The 17,443-nt window shown below is 52.8% G+C and overlaps 2 protein-coding genes across 4 annotated transcripts; one reads left to right on the plus strand and one right to left on the minus strand.

The window, feature by feature from the left end:
• The first annotated feature begins 525 nt into the window (after positions 1-525).
• Positions 526-4,268, plus strand: ZBTB25 (zinc finger and BTB domain containing 25). 3 transcript variants are annotated; one of them, XM_042814882.1, is made up of 3 exons: positions 526-558; positions 978-1,157; positions 2,691-4,268. In XM_042814882.1, exons 2-3 carry the CDS (start codon positions 985-987, stop codon positions 3,820-3,822), a joined length of 1,305 nt encoding a protein of 434 aa, XP_042670816.1. In that variant the 5' UTR covers positions 526-558; positions 978-984; the 3' UTR covers positions 3,823-4,268. The 3 variants fall into 3 exon arrangements, with proteins under 3 accessions (XP_042670816.1, XP_042670815.1, XP_042670814.1); XM_042814881.1 differs by lacking the exon at positions 526-558 and adding an exon at positions 652-850; XM_042814880.1 differs by lacking the exon at positions 526-558 and having other exon boundaries at positions 878-1,157.
• Positions 4,269-9,355: 5,087 nt separating this feature from the next.
• Positions 9,356-15,120, minus strand: AKAP5 (A-kinase anchoring protein 5). The gene has a single exon (XM_042814057.1). The coding sequence runs from the start codon at positions 13,982-13,984 to the stop codon at positions 12,098-12,100; it is 1,887 nt and encodes a 628-aa protein (XP_042669991.1). The 5' UTR covers positions 13,985-15,120; the 3' UTR covers positions 9,356-12,097.
• Positions 15,121-17,443: the final 2,323 nt, after the last annotated feature.

Here is a 17,443-nt window from a genome sequence, read left to right on the forward strand (position 1 = left end):
CTGGAAGCAGTCCTGTATCTGTTGCTACTGGGGCAGTATTTGCCCTAAAGGCTTCAGATTTGGCCCAATTAAAAATCACCATTCCAACGAGCAACAAAATATCAAGGGGAAACCAGATATGATCTGAAAAACGTGACACCATGGAGGGAAGTGCAACAAATGTGTGAAGCTGCATGAAACCCCCTACGAAGGAAGCACAGCAGCGGTGATTCCCACTGTCATTTTCAGTAATAAATATATGAAGCTCAATCCCTCAGACACCAAATCAACCCGGGGCAGCGGCCCCTCCATCACACGCGACGAGAGGGAGAAGTTTTGCGCGGTATTTGCGCCATCGCCGCGTGGACGGAGGCTCAGCGCCGCGCCGCGCAGCGACCGCGCAACCTTCGCGCAGCCGCCTCCCTCAGTTTTTCCACGCGTGGGCTGCCCGGCACGGCTCGGCACGGCACGGCTCGGCCCAGCCCGGCGGCAGGAAGCGCGGGGGGAGCTGCGCCCACCCCATCCGCCGCGCAGGGAGCGGGCGGAGCCGCGCAGGGTCGGGGCAGCGCTTCCGCGGGGGTAAGCGGTGCGGAGCGGCTGCGCGGGGGGTGCGGCGAGCGGCTCCTCCCGGCCCTCGTGCCCCGGCTGCGATATTCGGGGGGGGGGAACAATAGCGCGTATCGGCGTGTATTTGCAGAAGGGGCCGGCGGGCGCGGGGCGGCTGGGCGCAGCACAGTGAGGGCTTTGTGGGGCGGCACAGGCTGCCCTCTGTGCGCTTCCCCGCGCCGGGTGCGGTCTGCGCTGAGCGACGGCGCTTTGACGCGTTGTTAAAGTTGGCACCTGCGCGGCTCTCGGCGCTGTGGTCTTCGCTGTGCGTAAGAGAGGGAGGGGGTGGTGGGGAAATTACTGAAGCTGGGCGCAGCGGGAGGAGGCTCTGGGGTTGTGCTGTGCGCTTGACGGGACTTGGTGCTGGGACAAACCTCCTGCCCTCCTCACAGACGCGCCATGGACATGGCCGGCCACAGCTTGCTCCTGCTCCAGCAGCTGAACATGCAGCGGGAGTTCGGCTTCCTGTGCGACTGCACAGTTGCCATTGGAGATGTTTACTTCAAAGCCCACAGAGCGGTGCTCGCTGCTTTCTCAAACTATTTTAAGATGATATTTATCCATCAGACAAGGTAAGGATGCGCAGATCTCTTCCTATCTCCTTACTGCTCTCCTCGGCTTTCTGCTTTTTCCTCTTTCTAAAGGAGTTGCAATCTAAAAGAGCCCAAGTGGGGATGTTATGTGGCCTGAGATTGTTTCCTAACCTGGCCCGCATCTCAGTTCCTGCACAGCCTTTCCAGCATCAGCGCTGCCATGGCCTCAGGAATTGCCCCAGCCAAGGAGAAAGCTGATCCTGTGGGGCTCAGGCAGTTTTCTGGCTCAGCTGGGTTCCTCCTGACAGGATCTGTGGGCTCAAGGCAGTCAAGGAGCCGTGGCCTTATCTCTTTGCTGCACTTCAGAAGTCAGCAGATAAGGGCCAGCACTGTGAGCATCCACTTATTCCAATCTCCTGTCTGGATGTTTCACTCGACTGAGCCCAGGGTGGTTCTGCAGGTATAGGGATGTTGGCTCTGAGCCCTAACCTCTGGACTGCAGTGATGGATTAATCCTTTCTCTGTTCTCCCTCCTGCCCATGGCAGTGAGCTCCTGGCCTCCAGCACCTGCCCAGGAAAATCATCAGAGAATCACCAGGGTTGGAAGGGATCTCTGGATCTTCCCCCAGCCCAGCCCCCTGCTAAAGCAGTTCCTGATTGTAGGTTGCACAAGAAAGCATCCAGGTGGTTTTGAATACCTGCAGAGAAGGTGACTGCACCACCTCCCTGGGCAGCCTGTTCCAGCGCTCTGCCACCCTCACAGTAAATAAATTTTTCCTCATGTTCAAATGGAACTTCCAGTTCGTGCCCATTGCCCTTGTCCTGTCACTGGACACCACCAAAAAAAAGCCTGGCCCCATCCACTTGACTCCTGCCCTTTAGGTATTTATAAGCCTTGATAAGATCCCCTCTCAGTCTCCTCTCCTGCAGGCTGAACAGCCCCAGGGCTCTTAGCTTTTCCCATAGGGGCAATGCTGCAGGCCCTGAGCCTTGGCCATCCACACACAGCCATTGCTTGGAAGTGAGACGACAAGCGAACTTCTGTAGCAGTAGGTGTTGTTTGCTGACACTTAGGTGCAAAGCTCGTAAAGATTACATGGCAGTGGCGGCTGGATTTATTACCTGAGCACACAAACACTCTGTGCCTCCTTAGGGTGGCGCACATGGCTGGAGCCGTCATAGGTGGGGCAGACAGAGGCCAGCTGTGCTCACAGTTCTTCACCGCAGCTCTGTGTGCTGTCGTTGCAATCACCCAGATACACAGAATCATAGAATCCTTTGAGTCGAAAGAAACCCTTAAAAGCCAGCTGGTCCAACTCCCCTGCAACAAACAGGATACCTACAGCACCATGAGGTGCTCAGAGCCCCGTCTGTACACAAACACGTGTGAGCACTGCTGTGCATACCACGCTCCTTCAGGCCTTGGCAAGGAGCACTGGCCGTCATGGACCTGCAGCCAGGCAGCAGCTCCGGCATTCTGCAAGCCAATGACGGTGCAGATGAATGGGCAGATAATGGGTCAGGGCTGTAATTTGGAGTCAACGATGTGCTTAATCACCTGTCTTGTTTCAGTGAGTGCATAAAGATTCAGCCTGCAGACATCCAACCGGACATTTTCAGCTACCTCCTGCACATCATGTACACTGGAAAGGGCCCAAAGCAAGCGGTCAGCCAGAGCCGGCTGGAGGAGGGCATCCGCTTCCTGCACGCCGACCACCTTTCCCACCTCGCTGTCGAGATGAACCAGGCCTTCCCCTCAGAGGCCGTGCAGTCCTCAAACCTCTACGGAATCCAGATCTCCACTGCACACAAAGCAGCAAAGGAGCGACCAGGCGCCAAGGAGACGCTGGGCAGTGTGGGGGGCCGGCCTTCTGCCCCAGCTGAGCACCCGCAGCTGCAGCTCTCCCTCGCCATCGGCCTGGACGACAGCAGCCATGAGCAGCCAGGCCCGCATCCCACAGCCCAGCCCGCAGCGCTGGCCAGGCCAGCAGAGGAGGTGCCCAAGCTTTCTGTCTCCATCAAGCAGGAGAAATGTGAGACTGAGCCTGTGGTGTCCCAGAGCTGCAGCCCTCCTTCCCCGGACAGAGCAAACCCCATCCTTGCCAAGGCCAGCCTCAGGGTGCACCTGTGTCACTACTGCGGGGAGCGCTTTGACTCACGGACCGGGCTGCGGGAGCACCTGCACACCCATGTTTCAGGCTCGCTGCCGTTCGGTGTGCCAGCCTCCATCCTGGAGAGTGGCGGGCTCGGCGAGGTGCAGCCCCTGACGGAGGGCAGGGAGAGCGGGCAGCACCTCGGAGCCTTCCTCCTCAGGGAGGATGAGAACCCGCTGGAACATGCGGGCTGTGGTGAGCTTGAGCCCCTGCAGATCGGGCAGCTCTCCCTCATCTCCAAGGACCACGAGCCGGTGGAGCTGAACTGTAACTTTTCCTTCTCGAGAAAGAGAAAACTGGGCTGCACTGTCTGCGGCCGCACGTTTTTCCGGAAGAGCCAGCTGCTGGAGCACATGTACGCACACCGGGGGAAGCAGCTCAAGCACGGCCGCAGCCCACGGCTGGAGAGTCCCCTCACCCCAAGGTTCCGGCCCTACAGTGACAGTGATGGCGTGGGGAAGAGTTCCAGCTTGTCCCAAGATCACTTGGATGAGTGTTTACTGGAGTCTGATCTCATCCAGGAAAGCGTGGATACGATCCTGGTAGAGTAGTTCTCCCTGTGCAGCCTTTGGACACTGATCAGGGGCATTTTCTGTGCACTGAGCTGCCAGATCTGACTGTTGTCCTCAGCCAGAGTTGCCCTCTCACTGAGCTAGCTGTGAAGAATGGTGTGTTTGGTTTGTGTGTTTACTTTTTTACCTCTCTAACTTTTAAACTCAAGCTAATTCAGCTCTAAGTCCTTGAAGCCTCCATGTGACTCAGTTACATTTTCATAGATGTGAACTTGTTCTTGCCCTGCTTTACTGGAGTTCGTATCGTGTTGCTGGGTGTGAGGTTTACACATCCCCTAATACACGGAGTGGTGTCAAGGGCTGTTTGTAGCCCATAAAGTTGTTCTTCTGGTTCTAGATTGAGGGAAATGTAGAGGGAAATATATACATTGTTCTTCCCCAATAGTTTGGTTTCAATTAAAATAAATGAGGAGATAAGTCCCAAAGTTTGTGTTTATAACTGCAGTTAATAAATCTCTGCATAAATGCACGTGGGAGCCATAAGGCTCATCTTTTCAAGGGAATTGGTGGCAACCTTGACTTCAACAGGCCCTAGAGTCCTCATCAAATGAATTGCTAACATTTATTTGCATATTGTTTGCATGACTAGGAGTTGGACTTGACGATCCTTTTGGGTCCCTTCTGACTTGGGATATTCTGTGATTCTACTCTGAGATGTGCTTAAGGGCTTCACATGGGTTTTTTCCTGTTCCTCCCTCCTCAACTGCTGCTGCATGAACAAGACATGCATTGATGCCTCTGTGTGGTCAGCTCCCATTACTGGGCCTTCTGAGTTCTGAGGGATGGGAGCTGTGAGGGAACATCCACTCACGGAGCTTCTCAGTAACACGTCCTGACCAAAGTCTTAACAGGCCTAACCAGCTCACAAGGCTTTGCTAGGAGATAGTCATAGAATCATTCAGGTTGGAAAAGACCACTGAAATCATTTAGTCCAACCATCAACCCGTATCAACCCACCCATACCATGCCCATGAGCCACGTCCCTCAGTGCCAAATGTCTATGGTCCTTAAACAAATACATACCATGCTGTTCTCTGCTTGTGGAGCCCTTACCTAATTCCTTACCTAAGATGGTAAGATGTAGACTTTGCCTTTCATTACTCAATTTCTGAAGCCCAAGAGGGGGTTTAAAATTGTACACGTTCCTCTGGTGTTTTATCCCTCTGTAGTTTTCCACCAGAGGTACCCGTGCTTCCCACCAGCTGGGCTCCAATCCATCCCATCTCAACATTGCTGTACTTAAGGCACTGAGATTCCTCCTGCAGCGAGAAGCTGGGGCCTGGTGAGCTGCTCCAGTAACCCCAAACCCCATTACTCATTACACATCCCCCAGCCCCTGCGGAATTGAGTCATTGTATAGGAAAGGAGGTTTTGAACAATGGTGAGAACTGTTTGCTGTCAACGTGCCCGGTCCACATCTCTTTGTAGCCAGGACCCTCGAGCTGTCATCTCATTCTGGAGTAGGATCTGGAATGAAACCACTGCTGCATTTAGAGCCCGTGAAGGCCATTGTGAGGGTGGCTGCTGGGCAGGGGAGCTGAGCTCTGCAGGGGATGGAGCGGCCGCCAAGTTGTGTTTTAAGACAAAGGAGAAAAACAAGCAGGCCCTGAGCTTGCATGGATACTGAGTTGCTCTGCCCACTGTGTGCCTGTCGGGTGTTCCTCTTGCTCTGGTGGGGCTGCAGCTGGGCTGGGTGGAAAAAGAGGTTTTGTTGAGCAAACAACAAAACCCTCCCAACAAGCAGACTTGCAGGGTCAGCTGCTTGCATACTGGGTCCCTGAAGTTCAGTGGGATGGCTAAAAAAATGGAGTGCTGTGACAATTCCTTATTCAGGTTCGTGTGTTTGCTTCCAGGAGCACAAAGGGGAATCTGCTGGGTAGAGAGAGAGCTGTGGGAAGGAAGTTGGAGCTGCAGAAGTGAGCTGAAAGTGACAGTTTTTAGACAGTTGAGCAGTCCATGGGCACTTGGTGACCTCAGCGAGATCTCTAACTCATCTGAACTCATTTGTGTTGAGAGTCGGTGGCCCTTGATGTATTTGCAAGTCCTGCCGAGATCAGCAGGACAGATAAACCCATGGTGGGGATGCTTTGAACACAGTGTAGTCAACAAAGGGCTCAGTATCGGGGACAACAGGAAATGTTGGTTTGGTTTTGGCCATTAAAGGCAGCTTCAATGAAGGCGGTGAGCTGGGCCAGACACGATGTCCATCCGTGCCTCAGCTGTGGTTTGTGCACACCTATTGCAGGAGCACCTCTGTGTAACACTACAGCTCCATCTCAGACAGCACTGTGCTCAGCACATCTCTGATATTCCTTACCATTCCTCCCCCTTTTAGTGTGTGCTTTGGTTCATCTTTGTGGCACTGAACATCTGTGACATCAAACGTCGGTGAAAGGCATTTTCTCATCATTTGCAATAGAAGAAGAAATGTATTTTCAGCATTTTTCTTCTGAGTGTTAAAGCGCTGTTATGATTAAAGCAGCAGAAGCTGGAGAGACAGAACTGCACACTGCAACCTCCCCTTGCAGGCATCGCTTGCTCTCAGCCTTAGAAAATCATAGAAAATCATTTTGGAAGGCAGCTCCATCTTCTAAGCAAGAACAGTAGCTGCTCCTGGGCACATAGGAAGAGGTTTTACCCTTGTATGTAGAACACACTTGGGTTATTGTATACTCAACTCTGAGGCAGGGCATGCTGGAAAAATCTGCCTGATATGTACAGCCAGGAAAAATGAAAGCTTTGTCCCTGCATGCAGGATAATGATCCTGGTAATTCCTTTCAGTTGCCTGTGATTGATCAATCAGTGCACATGGGCTTAGGTAAACAAAGGCTGAACATGTTGCCCAGAGAAGTGGTGGGTGCTCTGTCCCTGCAGACACCCAAGGTCAGGCTGGACGGGGCTCTGGGCACCTAATGGAGCTGTGGAGCTCTGTTCTTTGCAGGGGAGGTTGGACCAGATGGCCTTTAAGAGCTCCTTCAACTTGAACGGTTATATCATTCTGTGACTCTAAAGACCTGGAGTGATGCTTGGAGGCTTGTAAAAGCTCTGTGGGTGCCAAAGCTTTGATGAAGCAGGAGCATGAGAGGTCTTCGGCTATGGCCAATGAAAGGGCATTGTCTATGGCCTCATGCACTGCAGGTGAGTGCTCGGCCCAGTCCCAAAGCATTAGTGCAGAGTGCTCCTTCAGTGCCCATTAGCCCTGGGGATGCCATCAAGTGCTGCAGTGAGACATCATTTCCGTAGGTAATTGAATGCTGTTGACCAGCGCGTGCTGCACAACTTCCACATCATGGAATCGTTTGAGTTGGAAGGGACCCTTAGAGGTCTGGTCTGACCCCCCTTCAATGAACACCTAGAGTCAGGGGGGGGGATGCTGGCTGCCAGGAGGTGACGCAGGCTCTCTCTGCTCCTTTATTCCAAGCAGAACAACAACAATAACCTCCAGCCTTCAGCTCGGTGGGCTGCCCACACAGTGCCTTGCAGCAGGGCCACAGGGCACTGGGACACAGCCCCCGCACTGGGAGTGCTGACAGCAGGAAGCACATTGTAAACTCGGAGCACTGAACGTGAGAATGGAAATAAACCGTGAAACGCCGCTCTCATGAGCTTGCTGGAAAGAGCATTAATGCTGGTAATGAATAGTTCTTAAATATGTTGGAGGTGGAAGGCGTAAATTGAGTGCAGGGAAAGCTTTCAGAACTGTAGTGAAAACCATCAGCACATGCAATTCAATCTTACTTCCCATTTCATTTCCATGTTCCATAAGCAGGCGCAGGCTTCGGGCCATTGGCTCCCAGTGGCCCAGGAGGAGCTTCATCCTCAGCTCATCACGTCCCTCCCACAGGCAGCAGCCAGCAGCACGATGTGACACACCACCGAGCTCAGCTCCAGCTTTGCTGCTGGGTAAGGAGCTGACAGGCTTCTCTTCTCTGCTCCTGCCAAAAAGAAGCTCTCTGTGTGGGCGTCCTGGCGGTCCAGCACTAGGAGAAGCTATTCTGAGCAAAGAAAACTGGGGAGGAAAAGACGAATGAAGCCCTAAATGTCACGCCAGTTAGGTATTTACAGTTGGAGCAATGTCAGGACTGAATTCCTTGAAATGCAATCACAGCACATGTGGGATTTGCATGTTTCATTAAGAAACAGTAATGACGCAGCTTCAAAGGCAGCCTAATAGCGGAAACTCTTCCATGAAATATTCTGACCCAGACACCTCCACCCTCAAAACAAAGGTGCAGCACAGCACAGCACCTCGGTGCCTCAGTTCCAGCCGAGCTAAATTGTCCTGGTGAAGCCATGCAGCTGCTGCCGAGGTCAAACTTATGGGGTGATGGGGGCTGTACCCAGCTCTAGTGGGGGATGACGCCTTCATCTCACTCATTTGAGTTACAAAAGGGTTTTTCTTGGTGTCTCTCCCTTTCGTATCCAGCGTGTTTGTCAATTTGTATGTTATAACGGCAGTTTGTAAATGGTGGTTGGGGGGTATTTTTCACTGAGATCCACTTCCAAGCTGAATGGACTTTGAGTTTGTTGCAGAACAGCCACACTTAGCAAAGAACTGTGTTTTCCACAGCGAGCTGCAAAAAGAAATGTGACAATGGTGCCTCCTAAAAATGCTGATCTATACTGTTCCTTAAATAACCATACAAGCAATAACATCCTCTGATTAGTTAAACAAAAACACATTTAATGTAAAGATTTTATCTGGCTGCAAATTAAATACTTCATTATTGTAATACCACCCAACAAGAGCTAACAAGAACCGTTTCTCTGGGAAACGAAACTGCAGATGTAAAAGAACATTAAAGAAATTATTTAAATCAATCTGTTCCCTTGGAGCGTTTCATTATTTTGAGTTACAGATGTGGAAGTCCTCTATGTGGAGGATGAGCGATAGGAGGGCTTTGCTGGTCCACCAGCAGGGTCCCACTTCCACCCATCACTTCCAAGCACAGAATTCCCATGTACTACACGAGCTTGCCCAGTTTATTTTGGGCACCTATGACAAAACTCTTGAATTTTCATGTGACGTAAGCACACATATGAAAACATCCATCATTTGTGCAGGGAAAGCATCAATTCCAGTGCTGGGTGCCCACTTGCTGTAGTCCCTCCAGCAGCAGATCGGGCCTCACTGCACACTGCAGTGCCCCCTGGGCAAAGCAGAGGCAGGGGACTTGTTGAACAGCAAGCTGAGCGATAGCTGCCAAAAGGAGTGCAGGAAACAGCTGGGAAAGAAAGCAGCAGTGCAGACTGCGGGGTGAGCAGGAGAACAAATTAATTAATTGCGATGCAGCTACAAAGCAACACTTCCATATCCGAGTGGGGCAGCAGAGCGACGAGGAGGCAGATGGCCCATAGGCAATCCCAACCAGCCAGAGCAGGCCCAGACTATGCACTGTGCCCATTTCTTACAGTCGTGAGCAGGAAACAGTCCTGAACCCTCTCTGGTGCTCTTGTGCAGCCAAGCAGCCTTGTGCTTCTCAGAATGGTTCTGCTCCAAAAGTGTACGGGTCCTGTGATTCATTAATGTCCAATTCTCTCATCATAATGGGGGAGCAGAGAAACTTAATGAAATCATTAACAGGCATTAGAAGTCTGTGTTTTGTTCTGCAAACCTGAAAGAATAATCAGTATTAATACTATTTAAAATGTACATTTTTTTCAACTTTTTAACATGCTGTAAAGTGCCTCAAGTCCTTAGGAGCCCCACACACTGGGAGCTTGGGCTCTGCAGTCTGTTCCACTGGCAAAGCAGCTCATCCAGTGGGGGGATTCAATTGCTGGGCTGCTCTTCTGAGCCAGATGAGATCTGCAGTCCTTCACAAATACCTGCTGGAGTCTGTGGGCTTTCAGGAATCTGTGAGTGGAAAAGACAGGGCAGCAACCAGAAGGAAACCTTATTTAAGAAAAAAACATGCAGGAAGAATGAGTCTTAAAACATTTCAGGTCTGTTAACGTGAAGGCTTCTACTCACCAGATGGCCATCTGGAAATGCTGCATATTACTGGATGGCACAGTGGGTTATCAGCTCAGGTACAAAATCTCTATGCCCAGTTAATCAAGAAGTCAAGAAAACAAGAGGTACACTCAACTTTAATGAACTAATTGCAAGTTACATGTATGAGTGGAACAGAGGGAAAACAGCTATGAAAAGGATGCAAACACAGCCCTGGGTACAGAGCAGCTGTCAGTCCTGCAGGCTCTGGGCTGGACCCACACAATGCTGCTCTTCTCTCCCCATTGCAAGGAGTGCCTCCTCCTGCAATGTACTGTTTTGTTTTGATGTAGCATTAAATCCTCCCCAAACTGCTCAGCACGTGGAGACAAGAGCCTGGCCATGCCCAGGGGTTTTGGCATCTCCTGCTGAGAACCCAGAGGTGCCCCTGCAGCCAAGGCATGGAGATGCTGCAACCATTCCATCGGCACCAACCCATCCCAGTGCCCACACAGCCCAGGGCACAGCTCCAGCACAAGCACAGCTCTTCCCAGGTGCTGCACAGCTCCAAAGCTATGCACGGTCCTTAAAAAGCCCCTTTCAAAATGATGGCAAAATGCCTGAAAGGAACAATAGGAAGTGCAAAGCCATTAATATACACGCTGAATTATTGATCACAGTAAATAAATTCACAGGAAAAAAAAAGTCTGATTTTTTCCAAATTTAACGTGCACAGAAAGACACCATGGCACTCACTGCTGGTGCTTCTCTCGCAGCAGCACAGATCCTTTCTCAAAGTTCAAAACACGGTTGTGCACTGGGTTCTTGGAGTATTGTCAGCCCTGGTGTTCTTACAGCGCCGAGCAGAAAACCTCTGTGTCGCCACTGTGGTCACTGAGCAGTTGCCAGGGGAGGCGGCTATTTCTGTACAGGCTGAGAATGGGGCAGGAGAACTTTCTCAGCAGAAAAGGCAGACTTTCACGCAGCAGTGTGTAAATCCCAACCGCGCAGCTGCAATCCTAAATTATCAAAAGGCCCCTTTCTTCCAGAGGGCTGGCAGTGAGAGGTGATGTGGACCCGCATGCACCACGTGTGTGCACACGCTGCGTGCACACCTCCTTAACAGAGCAGTTTGTATTTTTCTGACAGCAGTTGGCCTGTCTGGGTGTTCTATGGCAGTGTCCCCAGCCCTCGTGTCTGGGTTTTCCCTGAGGACTTTGGTGAGATGGCTCCGGTGTTCAGGGTGCGTTTTGGACTGGCCACCACGGAGCCAGCTGGGATTTCTGCAGGGGGTCTCTGCGAAGTGAAGGGATGGATGGACACATGGACACACTCAGCGCCCAAATCCCCTCCCAACATGGAGCAATTCCATGGCCTGCAGCACATCCTTGCTACCACGCTATTTCAACACCGAGGCAAGAGTTGACTGCATGCAGCACACTGCTATTTACATTACATGCCATACATTAATAACAAAAGAAAACAAAAACATCATATCCAAGGGAAGTTTCACTGTGGCAGACAAAAGAAGGCAAGGCCAGGGGCTCCCTGTGGCCAGCATGCTCCAGCCTGGCCCTCATCACTACACCATAGGGAGACCTGTGCTTAGCAGTGCAGTGGGCCCCAGCAGACAAAGCGAGGGCATGCTCTTGGTGTTTGTGCAGCCTGAAGTCAGCAAGGAGAGCTGATGCTGTACTGCAGTGGGATGGATGATACACAGGCTGCTTCTGACAAGGGAATAGGCCGGAGGAGTAGGCTGGGGCCTTAGGCTGGCCAAACTGTGCTGCTCACTGCATTCACTCAGTTCTACTAATGGGACTTCAGACCACGGTTTCCTATACCTCCGAATGCAGTGCTAACTGCTTGGCATCGATGCCACTGACTGCACATCTCAGCCCCTTCTCCCTCCCTTGTACCCACTGAGCAAACCTCCAGCTGTGCTCAACGCTCACTGAACCGAACCCAGTGGCAGGAGGTTTCTCGCTGCCTGCGGAGCCTCTTCCTAAAAGCACATTAACGTTTAAACCACGAACAGCAGGGAAGTCTGGAATGGAAGACAGCAGAAACACGGCCTCAACATAAAGATGCTAGTAAATGAAAACACCGCAACACTTGCACTTTCCTGCAGCCAGGCCTACTGCACTCGCTGTGCTCAGCACGGCCCGTCCCATGCCCCAGCACCAGCTTCATACACGTGAACACACACACAACTTCACAGGCATGCAGAGTTAACTAAGCAGTGGCCTCCAGAGTCCTCTTGCTCCTCTCCTCAGGCCAAAGTAGCTTGGAATCACCCTAATCTGGGGGCATCATCACCCTCACAGAAAACTGTTGTGTTTATTCTGTTCCAGAGCCATCTCGTTGACCAGCTGCTCTATGGATGATTGGATGGCCGCCTTCACAAGGGAAGACGCCGTTTCTATGAGGAGCAACTCATACTGATCTGAAGTCCTGTGCTCCTGCTCGCCCAGACCTTTCTCTTCCACCACAGCATCACTGCCAGCCCCAGGGCCTTCTTTTTGACCAAAATCAAAGCTCCCACTGGATTTTTTATTCCCTTTTTGCTTCTTGTGGTGTAAAACCGGGGATGGCTCATAGGCCTGGTCAGAATCGGTGTCATCAGAGTCCACGGCTTCAGTGATGGTGATGACGATACCAACGCCGGTGCCCACGTTGACTTCAGGTTTCTCCTGATGGTTGGAGCTGCTCTGCACACTCATTGCATCATCCTTAGACACCGATGGACTGAAATCCATCGTGGTCTCCTCAGATTTGCACTCCTTGGGGAGATCAGTGTTCCTCTCTGACTCATCCTTTTCAGGAAGCTCCTTGCAGATCATGGCTATTTCCTGCACCTCGGTGATTTCAGGGGTGCCATTGGGTTGATCTGTGGAAACCGGCGCTTCAGGAGTGACTTCCCTCTCTTCCACTTGGGCGGCAGATTGACTCCCCTCAGGCAGCTTTTCCTGCACAGGTTCATTGACAAGCTCCAAACTGGTTATTTCTGACTGAGTGATGCACTCTGCGTGTTCATCCACTTCTGGTCTGGCCTCTCCCGAGGGCTCACTCCTCCCATTGGCATCGGCACCTTCTGCTGATATGCCCTGGTCCTCTGCAGGCAGCGGGCTTAGGGCTTCAGCCTTGTCACAGGGCTCTGCTGCGGCCATGTCCTCTGCAGGCTGCAGGCTTAGGGCTACAGCACTGCCACAGGGCTCTGCTGGGGCCACATCTTCTGCAGAGAGTGGGCTGAGGGACTCAGCCTTGTCACTGGGCTCTGCTGTGGCCGAGTTTTGTGCAGGGAGCAGGCTAAGGGATTTGGCCTTGTCACAGGGCTCTGCTGGGGCCATGTCCTCTGCAGAGAGTGGGCTGAGGGACTCAGCTTTGTCACAGGGCTCTGCTGGGGCTGAATTTTGTGCAGGGAGCAGGCTATGGGATTTGGCCTTGTTGCAGGGCTCTGCTGGGGCCATGTCCTCTGCAGGGAGCGGACTGAGGGACTCAGCCTTGTTGCAGGGCTCTGCTGGAGCCATGTCCTCTGCAGGGAGCGGACTGAGGGACTCAGCCTTGTTGCAGGGCTCTGCTGGAGCCATGTCCTCTGCAGGGAGCAGACTGAGGGACTCAGCCTTGTTGCAGGGCTCTGCTGGGGCCATGTCCTCCAGCTCTTCAATGGCTTTATTCAAAATGCCCATCACTTCGTTTGCTTGAACGCTGTCCTCCGACTCCTCCACCACCTCTGAGGGGCTGGGCTTTTTCTTGCCTCTCAAGAAGCGCACACAGGGCATCTTCACCCCTGTGCTGGCCTTTTTCCTTGGAAGACCTTGTGCACAGCTCTCCTCTGCATCCATCTCTAGCTGCACCTGGGAATCGGAAGACACCTTCTTCCGTGAAGAGGATTTTTGCCCTCTCCGAGGTTTTGTGAGACTTTTGATAGCTGCCCAGGCTCCTCTGGAGGGTCGCAATCGAGCAGAAGCTTTTGCCTCCCCTGGGTCTGTGCTGATGCATTGATTTTTCTCCTCCGAGGCTCCAGAAGCTCCCTCACATGCATCCTTAGCTGTCAGCCCCTTCTTACAGGACTTCTTCCGCTTCTTAAAACAGAGCATGGAGGGTTTTTCTGCCTGTTCTTCCAATGGGGAACGTGGTGTCCCCACGCTAGGAGTCTCCAGCTCGCTTGGGTTCTCCATTTGTATCTCCTTAGCAGCCTTTGCCATATTTGCACCTCTCCTTTGTCTGTGTATTGACTTTCTTGATTAATGCATAAAAGCTGCAGAAACGCTCAAATGGCTTTTTCCCCAAATTGTTCTCAAAACAACAGTAGTTGCTTCTTAACAAGCAGGCGTGGCAATGTGCAGAGCTGTTCCAATGAAGCTATTGCATTCACTTTATAATTCCCATTGCATCTTCTTACTCTCCTTATTGCCTCTCCAAGGAGTCCTAGGCAGACTTGAAGAACCAGTCACTCTCACCTGTGAGATACCCCACTTCAGGTCGTGCTCCTCTAACAGTACACCATTGAATGGACAGTCCGACCTTGGTTTTACTCCCCCAAAGGATGACAAGTCAAGCCAAGAGTTAACAACTTTTATTCAGCCCATGGACAGTTCGACGGGAGCAAGGAACTTGCTTGAAGCAACGTGGAGGCAGTGAATGGAGGTGTTCTGCCCCCCAGTGCCAATCAGCTGCTGCTGTGTCTTGGATTCTGATCAGCTCCCGACACGGGTTGAGTGAAGTTTGCCTCTGATCGTGCTTGATTCTCCCAGCTCTGACCTGCAACACAATGAACAAGTGGTAAGAAGCGCAGAGCAAAAATCAAAGGATTGAGAAGTAATTCTGAGCAGAGTATTTCAGCCTGGGATGCAGACAAGGGACAGAAAAGCAATTCTACCTCTGGATACCAATATCCAAATGCAAAATACAGCCACTATTATGCCAACTTAGTGCTGTTCCAACACAGAAAACACTACTTTGCATGGCAGAAGTGGCTGTATTTTTTTCTAATTGCTCATATTATGACAAATCTATATTACTCACACAAGCATATATTTCCTGCTCCTACACTTGGCTCCATCTTCCCCCCCCACTTTCTTCTCACACTTTGCAGCCCGGGAAATCACACCCCGAGACCACCGATATTTTTATTTTTTAATGCACCAGCTGACAATATGCAAAACGCCGAATACAAGAGGAGGAATACAAAAGCGAAATCACACGGCAAGAAGGAAGCACATCTACGTTACATGCACGCCTCCCATGGCAACCTCAATTAACAGCACACGCGTCCATCAGCGCTGTCACCCTTGCAAAAATCAAAGGCACAAAGGGAACGTTTGGGAAAGGAAGGAGCGCGCTGCAGCCCAACTTCTCGCGGCCGTCCGGCGCTTCCCGGAGCTCTCCGGGCGCAGCAGAGCCGCGTGGCGGCGCCGTCCGGCTCGGGGCTGCAGCTGCCGCTCCCGGGGGCGCTGGAGGCTCCGAGGCTCTGCGCTACCGGAGGGGCTGCAGCCCGCAGCGCACGTTGCGTTCCGTTCGCTGCTTCTGAAGCGGAAAATGCGCTCGGCGGCCACGTGGGAAAGACGAAGCCCGGCGCCCCGAGCGTACCCCAGCTCTGGAGCCCTCGTCCCGACGAGTCTGGGGGCGCTTCGTGGGCATCGGCACGGAGCCCGCGCGCCGCCGCGCCCCGCCGCTCCTCCCGCCCGCAGCCCCCCAGAAGAGACGCGCGGGCTCCCGAACTCGGGGTGCCGCCCCCTTCCAATCCTCCCCTCTTCCGTGTCCCCGCTCCCCATCCCCGCGGGTCCCCTCGGCACCTCACCTGCGGCGCGGCCCGAACGCGGCTCTGCGCGGCCCCTGCGCGGCTGCGCTGCCGCCGCCTCCCGCCGCAGCCGCGCCCCCCGGGCCGGCGGGGAGGGCGCTGCCGGCAGCCCCCCCGCCTCCCGCCCCCCCGCCCCGCAGCCCCTCCGCTCACGCAGCATCCCCGCGGCAGAGCGGCGGCCCTCCCCACCCCCGCTCGGCATCCTGCCCCGTTCGCGGAGCACCGTCCCTCGCCACCATCCTTCCCCGCGCAGGGCGCGCGGCAGCAGCAGCAGATGCACAACGGGCGAAGTCAAGAGGATCCTCCCGAAGGCTCAGCCGCGGTTCGCGGCTTGAATGCCGGCTGCGAGCGGAAACGCAGCCGGGAGGAAGAGACGGCGGGGATCCGCGGATCAGGTACAGCGTGCGATGGGAGTTCTGCTCCTGGCAGCGGTTTTTCTGCCTCCTGAAACCTGTCACTGCAGGAGCCGCAGCTTTACTGCGGGGTTAAGGGCAGCTGGGGCCCGAATTTAAGCAAAACCTCAGCTGAAACACCTGACAATGCGCCTCAGTCATAGGGGTCTTTCTTTCCTTCACATTTGCCAAAATCTGACTTTAAAATTGCATGCACAGCTGTTACGATTGATGGGAGAGCCTCCAGGAAATGACTACAGGTGCTGCTGGAGAACCACATGAAGCCATGGTTGGAGCTGCCTCGACGTCCCCATTCATACCAACGGGGAGCTCAGCGACGCCCACTCATGTCATAAGGATATTAATTGCTTCGCAGCGTGTTGGCACATTGCAATGCAGGCCATGGAGCACACAAGTGGCTTCCAGTGGAGGCCATCCTTAAAAGAATACACGCGGCCTCCTCCCTCCCTAAAAAGGGGAGAAATTGTGTTCTTTTGGCTGAAATCTCAGCCTAGAGACAGAAGCACACATCAGGCAACCACAAGGCACCGTCATTTTAAAAGCTCCCTAACGAGACGTGTTTGCTGGCATTCATTCGTTACAATAAATTGCATTTGGAAACTGCTCCTCTCTGGAGGGTAGGCAGTGGGTTCTAATTAGGGTACAGTTCTCCACAAGAGCTAAGCACAGGCCATCAGCATGAGGCCATTTCCCCTCATTTCAGGTGGAGAGGGGATGCAGGCAGCAGTAACGTGCGCTGCCTCCAGCATCAGCTCCAATCCGTCCCTCTGAAATCACCTTGCACAGAACTCAATTATTCCGTTGCTCCATGGGAGGACAGTAACAGCAAGGAGTATGGCACACAGGAGATAGATAACGGGGCAGAAGGTGGATAAGATTGAAAAAACCTGTATTGTTTCCTAGCAATGTGATGTGTGGATCTCATTACGGCACAGCTCAGGGAATGGCCATCACAGCAGCCGAGGATCTGGGCTCACATGTCGCCCACAGAGAACGTACCTGCACTTAATTGATTTTTTGCTCCAGGCAACAGGAAGGGAAGACAACCTTCCAGTTGTCATCTAGAAGAGATTAAGCATCCTTTGTGTCCTAGGTGATGGGTCAAATACGGGACTGCCAAATGAGCTAAGAAACCAACAACCCACCCAACTTATTGATGAATCAGCGCTGCAAGTAGGGACATTGGGAATACACTTCCCACAACACTTGAAGCACATTGTAGAAAAGCATTTGCCACTCATCTCTGAAGATGCTTGGGGCTATTTTTTCACTATTTGCTGCCGGCCCTTAGGCTCTGCTGTCAGCAGCCCCCCACTGTTCAGCAAATTCACGTCTGGTTTCTGTGGCTGTGCCATGGTGTTGCCTCACTGCATGCTGTGGACTAGTGACCTCCTGAACCATCTTCTCTCAACCGCATGTCTACAATCTCATGCTTAACTAAAAGGAGGCTA

The sequence above is a fragment of the Centrocercus urophasianus genome, unplaced genomic scaffold, assembly GCF_019232065.1.
Source record: "Centrocercus urophasianus isolate 14NV4802_14NV808 unplaced genomic scaffold, USGS_Curo_1.0 seq_14, whole genome shotgun sequence".
Classification (NCBI taxonomy): domain Eukaryota; kingdom Metazoa; phylum Chordata; class Aves; order Galliformes; family Phasianidae; genus Centrocercus; species Centrocercus urophasianus.

Coding starts and splice junctions, on each gene's coding strand:
- AKAP5 (XM_042814057.1), bottom strand. CDS start 13,984: ATGGCAAAGGCTGCTAAGGAGATACAAATGGAGAACCCAAGCGAGCTG.
- ZBTB25 (XM_042814882.1), top strand. CDS start 985: ATGGACATGGCCGGCCACAGCTTGCTCCTGCTCCAGCAGCTGAACATG. Junction 1,158..2,690: donor ATATTTATCCATCAGACAAG/GTAAGGATGCGC, acceptor GTCTTGTTTCAG/TGAGTGCATAAAGATTCAGC.